The 12,068-nt window shown below is 50.5% G+C and overlaps 2 protein-coding genes across 2 annotated transcripts in view; one reads left to right on the top strand and one right to left on the bottom strand.

The window, feature by feature from the left end:
* The first annotated feature begins 393 nt into the window (after positions 1-393).
* ANP32A (acidic nuclear phosphoprotein 32 family member A) lies at positions 394-9,973 on the top strand. Its single transcript, XM_015638423.2, has 9 exons — positions 394-446; positions 5,317-5,380; positions 5,947-6,141; positions 6,256-6,378; positions 7,075-7,273; positions 8,074-8,160; positions 8,819-8,916; positions 9,521-9,581; positions 9,684-9,973. The coding sequence occupies exons 1-9, from the start codon at positions 394-396 to the stop codon at positions 9,743-9,745; spliced, it is 942 nt and encodes a 313-aa protein (XP_015493909.2). The 3' UTR covers positions 9,746-9,973.
* Positions 9,974-10,768: 795 nt separating this feature from the next.
* Positions 10,769-12,068, bottom strand: part of LOC107209517 — a 1,814-nt gene continuing 514 nt past the window's right edge. Inside the window, exon 2 of the mRNA XM_015639357.3 lies at positions 10,769-12,036. Within this exon, the coding sequence (XP_015494843.1) occupies positions 11,269-12,036 (768 nt within the window). The 3' untranslated portion in view covers positions 10,769-11,268. The remainder of the gene's footprint in view (positions 12,037-12,068) is intronic.

Genomic DNA, 12,068 nt, shown 5'->3' with positions numbered 1-12,068 from the left:
GTGTGTGTGTGTGTGTGCTCCGGGGGAGAGTGAGGGGGGGGACAAAGGCGGGCGCGGAGCGGCGGAAGCTGCGCTTTAGAGTTTCAAAAACTCCTGAGCGAGCAGGAGGAGGAAGAAGAGGACGGCGAGAGGGAGGGCGGGGGACTCAACGCGGTAGAACCGCCATGGCCGGGGGGGAGCTCCGTGAGGCGAAGGGGAGCGCAAGTAGGACGCGGCGCCATGTTCTGTGGTGCCCCCCCCTCGCGCCGCTTCCTCCCCGAGCCGCCTCCGCCTCCTCCTCCTCCTCCTCCTCCCGCCGCTGCCTCGGCCGCGGGCGGCCCCGCGGGGCCGTGAGGGAGCCCCGCTGGCGCCGGGGCTGAGGCGCTGCGGAGCTTGCGGCGGAGCCCTCCCGACATGACGGGCAGCGCTGCCATTTTGTCGCCGGCCGCGAGGCGGGAGGAGATTTCGTGAGGGTAAAAAAAATATAAAATAGGAAAAAGAATCAGAAAAAGGTTTTTTTTGTTTTTATTTTTTAATAATGAGGGTCTTATTAATTTTTTTCCGGAGCTACGGAAGGCGGTTCCCCCCCCGGTGAGGAGCGCGGAATGCGCCTCCTTCCTGGGCAGGGCCCTGTGGGGAGGCAGCGTTGGACTCGGGAAGTGTTTTCCTCTTTTTCATCCTATTATTTTTTCTTCTTTTTCCTTGATTTTTTTTTCATGGTTTTTTTCCCGATTTTTTCCCAAGAGTTTTCTATTTTTGCTCAGTTTTTGCCCTCGTTTCGCCTCACCGCCCTCATCGCTGCGAGGTTTTTTTCCCCCATTTGAAACGCCGTTTTTAAAAACATCCTCCAAAGGCATAAACTTCATTTTCCCCTCTTTTCCGTGCTCGGATTTTGTGCTGTTTCCGCTCGCTTTTGCTTCAAATAAAAAAGTTGAGAAAACTCGGAGCTGGAAAGAGTTCCCTGCTCCTCAGGGCTGGGAATGGGCAGCAGGGAGCTGGAAAATCGGGATAATTTCACCTTTCACCGCTTGCTTTTCCTTGGAATTGTCAGAGAATTCGGTGCTTTGATCCCCTTCCCCCCTCAGAGTGTTCTAAATCCCAATTTCCAAGTTTTTTAAGCGGAGAGCTGGTAATTCCAGTTGGGAATGTTGTGTTCTGAGCTGTGTGCACGTGGTTTTTTTTAGGGAATGAAGTTTGTGGGATGAATTTTGTTCCTTTCAAATATTCCAGGAAAATCCTGCTAATTCCAACCCCTGGGATTGGGATGTGGCAGGAATATTAATGCCAAAGTCATTTATTTCTTCGATTTTGGGAAGTTTTGGGCGGGCAGGATGAATTTGGGAATTGTCTCCCTTAATTTTAAACGTTTGTTCTTATTATTTCCCAATTTGATGTGTAATATCGAGAAATCCTGGGAAAATCCCTCAGAGTTTTGGGAATTCCCTTCAATTCTGTGCTGCTTCTTGATTTCTCCTGAAATCAGGATGAAATCCTTGGATCTGGATGGGATTTTGTGCTTTTTCCTGAGTTTCTTTGGGATATTTTCCACTTGGATCTCCAGTTTTTCCATGGAATTCTGGGCTTTTCCATTGGATAATCCCAGAAAGTCACATCCCAATTAATAAAACGTCCTGAAAACATCCACAGGTGGATTCTGTGTAGAAGTTTCTTCCTCAGTCTTATTTTTGTTGTTTCATTTTTTAATTTCACCCCCCCCCTTTTTTTTTCTTTCCATTAATTCAGTCTCTTCAGGAAAAATGTGGATTTAGTGCTGGAAAATCAGGAATTTTTGGATGGTCTGGCAGTTTTTTTCCCATTTTTTGTCTCGTTAAATATGATTAAAATTAGGCTGAAAATTTGATTTAAAGCAGGGAAGAAATTCCTTGATCACCCCCAAATTCCATCAGAATATTTGGAATTTCCCACAAAAAGAAAAAAAAGGGAATTCTCAAGAGGCAGAAACCAAATCCAACAGAATACCAAAAAAAAAAAAGGGAAAAACAGCGAAGGGAAAAAAGTTTTTTTAAAATTGATTTTTAATTTTAAAGGGAATTTTCCACAGATTTTTCCAATGTTTCTCTCTGGAATTAAAATTTTCAGGTGGAAAAAAACCAAAAAGGAGAACCAGGAATGGGAATATTGGGAATTTTAAAGCCGGGATTGGGAGGAATAAAAATCAAAGTTTGCTCTGTGATGGAATTCCCGTGGATTGGAGGGGAGGAGAGGAGGAAAAGGAGGATTAGGAAGGAATCTTCCTGAAATTCCTTTGGAATTTTAACTGGGATCTTCTCCCGGGGAACAGGGCTGGGATGAGCGGGAATACCAGGGAGGCTCAGGTGGGACAGCAGCAGGAATTTTTTCATGGAAAAGGTGGATAAACATTGGAAAAGGCAGCCCTGGTGGAATTCCCAGCCCTGGGAGTTTCCAAGGAATTCCTTGGAATTCCTGGGATCAGGCACAGCTCAATCCTGGATGGCTTTTCCAACCTCAGGGATCGTCCTGGAATGCCGGAAACGGAAATTCTTGGCGGGGTTTTCCATGGAAGTTGCGGCAGAGGAGGAATTCCGGTCGGAATTTTGGGGAAGCCTGGATGGGTTTGGAGCTTCCTGGGGTGGGAATTTGGTGTTCCCGGGAAAGGTTCAATCCCGGAAAGGTTGGATTGATGGCTGCATTCCGTTGGTTTTCCCGAGCGTTTCCCAAGGATTCTCAGATTCCAGGTTGGAATTCCAGTCAAATGAGCTGGTGTGAAAGAGGCGGGAAGGGAGCATTCCCAAGGATCCTGGTTTTCCTCGGGAATCCCGGATTCCCGCCAAAGGGACCAGGATTGCTTGAATAGGGGGAATTCCCATAAACCAGAGCTTGGAGAAATCCCAGAGAATTCCCGGTGGTGCCGATGGAATTCTGCTCCCAATCCCGGTCTCCGCATTAATCCCACCCAGGCCCTGCCATGGGATTCTCTAGGACGATTCCCTGGATTTCCATGGAATTTGGCTGCTGGATTTCCCGGGAATCGGGTTCCCTGGCTGTTTTTTCCCTGCTCCTGGATTTTTGGGATTCTCTTCCCAACACATTCCCAGCTGGAGATGCTGCTGGATAACTGCCTGGAAATCAACTCATCCCATCTCGGCCATTCCCAGTGGGAATCCTGTATTCCCAGGAAAGTGCAATCCTGGACAGGTGCTGGGATTGGATCGGTGGCTGGTGGTGTTTTCCAAAGATTCTGGGATTCCCAGTTGGAATTCCAGTTGGATGTGCTGCTGGGAAAGGAGCGGGAACGGAGCATTCCCAAGGATCCTCAGGAATCAGTTTGTCCCATCTTGGACATTCCCAGTCCTGGAGGGCTCTGTATCCCAAATCCTACTGGGGTTGGAATTCCATCCACTCTCTATCCCGGGGCAGGAAAAGGATGGAAAACCTTGGGAATTCTCCCTTCCCTGCGGAATCGGGTCCTGCTCCGGGTCAGCTCCTCGTTCCTGAGCAGCAGCAGCAGCTGAGGATCCCCCTGGAACGGGAATCATCCCATGGAACGGGAATCCCATGGAATGGGAATCCCCGGTGGCCGCTGGCCATGGCACCTGCTGCCCTCCCTGCCCTGGGCAGAATTCCAAGGGCTCTGGAAAACCTGGAAGAGCTCTGGCGCTCCGGCCAAGCGGACCCAGAGCAGCTGCCGGGAGGTTTTCCATGGAATCCTTCCCTGCTTTCCACTGAGATGGCTCGGAGAGCTTGGAATTGCAGCTGGAATTTCAGTGCTGAGTTCTTCAATGAGGTCCTCGAGCTTGGGGATTTTTGGGATGATCCCGGAGCAGGGATTGGCTCGTCAGAGCCTTCAGAGCGGCTCCGCTAATCCCGGGATTGAGGAGGGGAAGCTCATCCAAGCTTTTGCCGGCCTGGTCACGTTCCAGGTGGGATCGGAATGGGAAATTCAGGGAATTTCTCACCTCCCGTTGGAATTTTGAGGGAGAGAAATCCTTGGAAAAGTTCGCTGTTAGAGGTGCTGAGGAAAGCGATGGCCTCTCCTCCCAAGGCTTCTCCTCCTTGGAATTCCGAGATTTTATGGAAGGCAGAGAGCTGTGGGGTGCTGGGAAAAATCCCACAAATCCAGCTCCTCCTCCTTAGGCACACCCGGCTTTCCTTGGGGACTCCTAGGACGTGGAGCCATCCCGGAATTTTGTTGGGAATGCCGTCGTTTCCAGGGATTCAGGGAGTTCACACCGACACGACGTTGGGAAGGGTTGGGAACGCCCTCCGCTCTTCCCAAATATCTCTGAACTCATCCAAGCTTTCCAAAGGCGGCCTCTTGGATTCCAGGAGCTTTCTCCGTGGATTTGTTGGATTTGCCCGGTGCTGGAAGCAGGGAAGGAGAGAATGTGGCACCAAAATTCCTGAAAAGAGGGCAGAAAACAGCCTTCCCAAAAAAATTCCAGGGAGAGGTTGGAATGGGGTGATCCTTGAAGTCCGTTCTGACCCAAAACATAAAAAAAATGCAAATTAAAAGGGAAAAATGTGGTTGGGCCTCTGGCCTTCGTGCTCCAGGGTTTTCCTTCAGATCCAAGACTATTCCCAGCTTTTCCATAAATCTCTGCTCTACACCTGAGGGAATTTTTGTCCAATTCACTGGAATTTTTTGTCCAATTCCTGGTTTTCTGTGCGGAGGGAGGATGGAGGGATGGATATCCCACCTCCCGGATCAGGGCTGGAGCTGTTTCTCCCTCCCTTCCCTTCATTCCCAAATTATTTTGGGAATTTTCCCTCACATGAGGGGAAAAATCCTCTTTATTTATCCCCACATGGATCCTCCAGAGAATCCTGATAATTAAACAACGTTGAGGGAAAAAATCCACAAATTTTCCGCCTAAATTTCAACCCAGTGAATGATTTGGGAATTTATTTTGGGAATTTTTGGGGCTTTTTCCTTCACATGAGGGGGAAAAACTTTATTTATTCCCCAAATGGATCCTCTGATAATTAAACATTGTTGAGGGAAAAGACCCATGAATTTTGTGCCTAAATTTCAACCCAACGAGTGATTTGGGAGTTTTATTTTGGGAATTTTGGGGGCTTTTTCCCTCACATGAGGAGAAAAATCCTCTTTATTTATCCCCACATGGATCCTCGGGAGAATCCTGATAATTAAACACCATTGAGAGAAAAGAGCCACGTATTTTCCTTATTTTTGGGCGGTTTTCTATCTAAATTTCAACCCAATGAGCGATTTGGGAATTTATTTTGGGAATTTTGTGGCTTTTCCCCTCAGCGTGTGGTATCGGGGCTGGAGCTGTTTGTCCCTCAGCGTCACCTCTGGGCCCTTTCCCTTCCCTCCCTCCTCACTCCCCTCAGCTCCCGCAATTCCTGTGAGGAATTCCCAAATTCCCATGAGGAAAACCGCACCTGGAGCTTCCCGGTGAGGATCCCGAGCCCTGTTGGCTCCATGTCCGGGGCTGCTGGGATGAGATGGCAGAGCAGGGATGAGGATAAGGAGGATTCGCCTCCATTGCCGTTTTCCCGCCTTTTTTGTTTCGGCGGGAACTCTGTGGCGTGTGTGGGGAACGTGAGGGGAAAAAACTCTTTCTTTATCCCAAATGGATCCTCTGGTAATTAAACACTGTTGAGGGAAAAGATCCATGAATTCTCCATCTAAATTTCAACCCCAGTGAGTAATCTGGGAATTTATTTTGGGAATTTTATGGGCTTTTTCCCCCTCACACAAGGGGAAAAATCTCATTTATCCCCAGTTGAATCCTCTGGAGAATCCTCATAACTAAGCACCGCTGAAGGAGAAGATCCACAAATTTTCCACCTAAATTTCAACCCAACGAATGATTTGGGAATTTATTTTGGGAATTTTGGAGGTTTTTTTTCCCCTCAGCCTGTGGGATCAGGAGCGCTGCCTCCATCTTGGCTTTCTTCTCCTCACGACCCCAAACTCCCACCTTTTTCCACTGAAAACTTCCCAATTCTCGCTAATTCCTTGGAATTCCTTACCTTTTTTCCCTGGATTTCTTCTCTTTGCAGGTGAAAGAGCTCGTTCTGGACAACTGCCGGTCGTACGAAGGGAAAATCGAGGGCCTCACGGATGAGTTTGAGGAGCTGGAATTCCTCAGCACAATCAACGTCGGCTTAACCTCAGTCGCAAACTTACCAAAGTTAAACAAACTTAAGAAGGTAAATCCCTCCTCCCCCGAGCCAAAATCCTTCCTTTTCCCCTTCCCCTCCTGCAGAAAAGCGGCTGGAATGGATCCAATGGGATTTTTAAGGATGTTTTTTGGGCCTTTGCAGCTCGAGCTGAGCGACAACAGAATCTCAGGAGGCCTGGAAGTGTTGGCAGAGAAGTGTCCGAACCTCACGCACCTAAACCTAAGCGGCAACAAAATTAAAGATCTCGGGACAATAGAACCTCTGGTGAGTCAGGATTGCTCCAAGGAATGGGATTCGTCCCATTGCAAACCCTTGGAATTCCTTCCTCTTGCCCGGTTTGCTCCAAGCCTGGCTTTGGGCACTTCCAGGGAATGTCGCTTTTGGAATGTGTGTCAGACCCTCCCCTCATTCCTTCCCAAAATCCCAGCTAATCCTGGGATCCAGGCCACATCCCATATCCCAGGGAATTGGTTTCGCTGCCAGGAATGGGATTCATCCTATTCCAAATCCTTGGAATTCTTTCCTCTAGCCCGGTTTGCTCCAAGCCCTGCTTTGGGCGCTTCCAAGGAATGTCGCTCCTGGAATCTGTGCCAGATCCTCCCCTCATTCCTTCCCAAAATCCCGGCTAATCCCAAAATCCCAAATCCCTGCTCCCATTCCCGGTGTGCCGCTGCTTCCCTCTAGTGGCTGCCGGGCTGGTCTCCCCCATTCCCGGCGGGAATCACCGCAGCTTCCCAGGATTCTGCGGGCTCGGGATCCACCTCCAGCCACAATAATTCCCATGAAAACCCTTCCAGGAGCTCCTTCCTGGATCTCCTGTCCCGCAGCACACGGAAAAGACAGAGCTGCTCCCAGCTCTCCTAGTTTTCCCATTTCCAGGCCTTCTTCCCCGTTAAAGGGAAGGATTCCCTAAGAGTCGATCATATCCATGGAAAAACACAAATCCTTGTATTTTCCCAGAAAAAGTTGGAAAACCTGAAGAGCTTAGACCTGTTCAACTGCGAGGTGACCAACCTGAACGACTACCGGGAAAACGTGTTCAAGCTGCTGCCGCAGCTCACCTACCTGGACGGATACGACCGCGACGACAAGGAGGCGCCCGACTCTGACGCCGAGGGATACGTGGAGGGGCTGGAGGAGGAGGAGGAGGAGGAGGATGGTACGGGAATGGCAGGGCAGGAGGGAATGGGGGAATAGGGGAGGGATGAGGGAAGGGATGAGGGATGAGGGGAGGGATGATGAGGAGTGAGGGAATGAGGGGAGGGATGAGGAAATGAAGGAATGAGGGGAAGGAATGGGGGATGAGGGAGGGAAGGGATGAGGGGAGGGATGAGGGATGAGGAGAGGGATGATGAGAAGGAGTGAGGAATGAGGTGAGGGATGAGGGAATAAAGGGATGAGGGAATGAAGGGATGAGGGGAGGGATGATGAGAAGGAGTGAAGGATGAGAGAAGGGATGAGGGAAGGGATGAGGTAATGAAGGAATGAGGAAAGGGATGAGGGAATGAAGGGATGAGGGGAGGGATGACAGGAAGGAGTGAGGGAATGAGGGAAAGGAATGAGGGGATGAGAAGGGGAGGGAAGAGGAAAGAGATGAGGAATGAGGGAAGGGATGAGGGAATGAAGGGATAAGGGGAAGGAATGAGGAATGAGGGAAGGGATGAGGGGATGAGAGGGGAAGGGAAGAGGAAAGAGATGGGGAATGAGGGAAGGAGTGAGGGAAGGGAAGAGGGGAGGGATGAGGGAGCAAGGGAAGGGATGAGGGAATGAAGGAATGAAGGGAGGGTTTAGGGAATGAGAGGGGGGGAGGGAAGGGAAGAGGAAAGAGTTGAGGAATGGGAAGGGATGAGGGGAAGGAGTGATGGAATGAGGGAAGGGAAGGGAAGGAGGGAATGTCGGGAAGGGCGGGAAGGAGCTGGGCAGGGCCTGAGGGAACAACATGCTCAGTTTTATCCCTAGTGAAAGAGCGGGATGAGAAGGAAGCGCCGGATTCCGACGCCGAGGGCTACGTGGAGGGGCTGGACGACGAGGAGGAGGATGAGGACGGTACGTGGGATGTTCCCCATGGAATTCCCAATCCCCAAGGAACGACGGGAGGAGGTGGAAGGGCCTGGAAAATCCCGATCCTCAATCCGGGATTGGGAATGACGGGAACGAGGATGAGCAGACGTGGTGGGAATTGTGGGAATCCTCATGGAAAAGCGGGAATTAGGGAGCTGCTCCCTGAGGGAAGGAGCAGCCTGGAATTCCAGGGAATTCCAGAGAATTCCCCGTTCCCTGGCTGCCCCCGGAGCCATCCCAGCACGAGGATCCGGCCAATGCCAGGGAATTTGCTGGATTCTCCCATGGCAGCGGCACAGCAGAAAAGCTGGATGTGCACTTTTCCCGGGAATGCTGAGCGGGAACTCTGGGAAGGTTCCCAAAAACTCCCGAACACATGGAAAACACTCCAGGGCTTCGGCACTTCCCAGATTTCTGCTGGATTTGAGAGTTTTTCTTTGGGAATCCCCGAAAACGTTGGAATTTTGCACGGGATTGCCCAGCTCCCAAATCCTTGGGAACAGCGGGAAGCAGAGCAGCCGGAGCATTCCCAGAGCTCCCTACAATCCTGCAAATCCCAGAGGAATTCTCGGCTGGGATTCCCAGGATTTGGGTGGAGTTAGGAAGGAAAGCTGGAGTTTTTCCATGGATTTTGTTTTTCCAGAGGAGGAATATGACGACGACGCTCAGGTAGTGGAGGATGAGGAGGATGAGGAGGAGGAGGAGGAAGGGGAGGAGGAGGATGTGAGCGGAGAGGAGGAGGTGAGCCTTGGAATTCCGGCCGGGAAGGAAATATGGGATTGGAGGAATTGTGGGATTTGCTTTGGGCTGGGGCAGGTGAAGTCTGGGATGGGGGAAAAATGGGATTGAAGAAAAATGGGATTGAAAGGGGAAAAATGGGATTGAGGGAAAATGGGATTGACGGGAAAATGGGATTGAAGGGGAAAAATGGGATTGGAGGGAGGAGAAGGGGATGGGAGCAGGAATTGGGATTCTGGGAAGTTTTCCCCCAGCCCCTCTGGAATGTTCCCAAGCCCCTCAGGATTTATCCCAGAGGCTCCGGATAAATCCGGCTCTTCCCGCTCCTGCCGATCCCTGTCTGGTGGGGGAAACTCGGGAATGGCACATTCCCATTTTCCCAGCTCGGGATTCCCGGGGATTTCAGAGCCAGCTAGTCCATAAAAACCGGGAATGCTGGGAATTCCCTAAAAACCGGGAATGCTGGGAATTCCCTAAAAACCGGGAATAGTGGGAAGCTGCTCCTCGCTGAGGACATTCCAAGGACTTTCCCCTCCTTGGCCACCGGGATCATCGGGAAAGCTCCCGCGCCCATCCCGAGCTCATCCCGCTTTTCCGGGAATTCCAGGAGGACGAGGAAGGCTACAACGACGGCGAGGTGGACGACGAGGAGGACGAGGAGGAGCCCGGTACGGCCCCGATCCCACTTTTCCTACGGAAAAACCGCCGGAATTCCGTGGAATTCCCGGCCAAGCGGGCTGGGGATAACGGGAATTGTTTCCTTTTCCCAGAGGAAGAGCGGGGCCAGAAGAGGAAACGAGAGCCGGAGGATGAGGGGGACGAGGACGACTGAGCGGCTTTTCCCCGGAAAAACAAAATTCCCTCTTGTGATTTGACTGTTTTTATCCCGGAATTCCCCCTTTTCCCACTCCCGACCCTTTGGATTTTCCTTTTCTTTTCCTGGTTTTATTTTTTTTTTTTGGTTTTTTTTCCGGATTGTAACGTTGCCGTGGGAACCGAGCGGGAGCAGCTGGGGTGGGAAGGGAATAAAATCCTATTTTTACTGCCGCTCCTCCTCCGATTCTTTGGGAATTTTTATTTTTATTTTTTTTTTTTTTATTTTTTTTTTTTGCTTTTCCCTTGGATCCTTTTCCTTGAATCCCTGGAACCTGCGAGATTCCGGTGGGAAATCCAGCCGGGAATTCTCGGAGCGGAGCTCGGACGTCTCGGAAGCGAAACCAGGAGAGAAAACCCAGCCGAAATCCACGGAGCAGCCGGGATTTTCCCGCCTCCGCCATTCCCAAATCCGCGGTTTTTTCGGGAATGGCTCCTCCCTGGGGTGGCCATGCTGCCTTGCTCCATGGGTTTTTTTTTTGGGAATGCTGCCATTTCCAGCCCCTTTTCCCAACTTTGGGAATTCCCTCTTTGTAAATAGTGACCAAACCTTGGGGTTGTTTATTGGGGTTTTTTTTGGGAATGTCGGATTTTTTGGGATGGCGATCCCTGCGTGTTGTGTGTTCCCGCTTTTCCTTTCCTTTGGGATGGGAATTTTGGGTTTTTAGGGAATTTTATTTTATTATTTTTTGGGGGGTTTTTTGGGGAGGTTTTTAGGGGAATTTTTTGGGAATTTTTGGGATTTTTTTGGTGGCAGCCAAATCCCTGGAAATGGCAGGCATGGAAAAAAAAAAAAAAAATGGGAATCTTTATTAAAAAAAAATACCCCAAATTCCCAAATCTCCCGACTTTGGAATAAACCAACTCCTCCCCCCTTTCCCAATCAGCTCCCTCTGGAATTTCCACCCCTAATCCAGGAAAAAAAAAAAACACTTGGAAAATCCCAATTTTTCCACCCATAAAGCCAGGAATTCCAGGAGAAACGCCTGAAATTCCATGGAAATTCCTGAAAATTGGATTTTCTTACCTTGGGGGAGGCAAAAAACCCGGAAAATCCTTGGGGAATGTCCAGATCCCATGGGAAAAATCCCTTTGGAAGTGACATGGATTTCCTAGGAAAGCTTCCGTGTGTAGAAATCCAGCGGCTCCAGGATTTTTTTTTTGGGAATTTGGGGGCCCGGCAGAGCCACCTTTGGAGTTTTTGTCTGTTTGGCTTTGAGGAATTTCAATAAAGCTTTTGATACAAATCCCGCCTCTGGAATTCTTTCCGGGAAAAAATGAAACAAGGAATGGCAACCCTGGAAAAGCGGGAATTCCCAGATTTTTCTAGGACCATAAAAAGAAGGAATTGTGGCTCTGGAAAAGTGGGAATTCCCAGATTTTTATCCCCTTTGCCTCCCTGAAATTTTTTGGATGAAGCCCAGGGCGAGGTTGGGGGTGAGTGAACCTCCTGGAATGTTTTCCCTCGGGAATTCCACAGGATTATCCCGGAAAACTGGAGCCTTTCTCCCGGAAAATCCTCTCCTGGCTTTGCTGGGCTGGGAACGAGGAGCTCCCGGATCCTGGGATCCAGCTGCTCCGGAGGAATCGCAAATCCCAGGATTTCCTTTGGGATCCCCCAGGATGGAGAAGGAAAAGCGGGAACACAGCTCTGGTATCCTGCAAAGGTTTTATTCCATCGCTATCCCGCGGGAGCATAAATAATCGGGAATGACAGCACGGGGAAGGCAGCGGGAAACGCTGGGAATGAACGGCAGGAATACCGGGAATGAACGGCGGGAATACCGGGAATGAACAGTGGGAATACCGGGAATGAACGGCGGGAATACCGGGAATGAACGGCGGGAATACCGGGAATGAACAGCGGGAACGCGGGACACGGACGGGACAGATCCGCCCTGGGAACTTCAGCAGCCTGGATCGAGTGGGAATTGGGATCTCCGGAAATTGGGATCTGGTGTTGTTCCACCCTCGGGATCCACCCTTGGGATCCAGCCCTGGGGCAGCACCCCGGGAATATCCCAGGATTCCACCATGGGAAGTTCCAGCTGTGGGAAAGGGTCCTGGGATGGATCCCAGATTTCCAGCATGGAAGGATCCCAGATTCCCACCACAGGAATGATCCCAGATTCCCAGCATGGGAAGGATCCTCTCCTCCTGCCATGGAATGATCCTAAATTCCCACCATGGAACAATCCCAGATTCCCATCCCAGGAATGATCCCAGATTCCCAGCATGGAACAATCCCAGATTCCCACCCCGGGAATGATCCCAGATTCCCA

The sequence above is a fragment of the Parus major genome, chromosome 10 (assembly GCF_001522545.3).
Source record: "Parus major isolate Abel chromosome 10, Parus_major1.1, whole genome shotgun sequence".
NCBI classification, from domain to species: domain Eukaryota; kingdom Metazoa; phylum Chordata; class Aves; order Passeriformes; family Paridae; genus Parus; species Parus major.
This window is presented reverse-complemented; position numbering and strand designations above follow the sequence as displayed.

Excerpts from the sequence above, each read along its gene's own strand:
- ANP32A (XM_015638423.2), top strand. The coding sequence starts at position 394 with ATGACGGGCAGCGCTGCCATTTTGTCGCCGGCCGCGAGGCGGGAGGAG. Across the intron at positions 447-5,316 it reads GCGAGGCGGGAGGAGATTTC|CTCCCGCAATTCCTGTGAGG; the intron begins GTGAGGGTAAAA and ends CACTCCCCTCAG. Across the intron at positions 8,917-9,520 it reads ATGTGAGCGGAGAGGAGGAG|GAGGACGAGGAAGGCTACAA; the intron begins GTGAGCCTTGGA and ends CGGGAATTCCAG.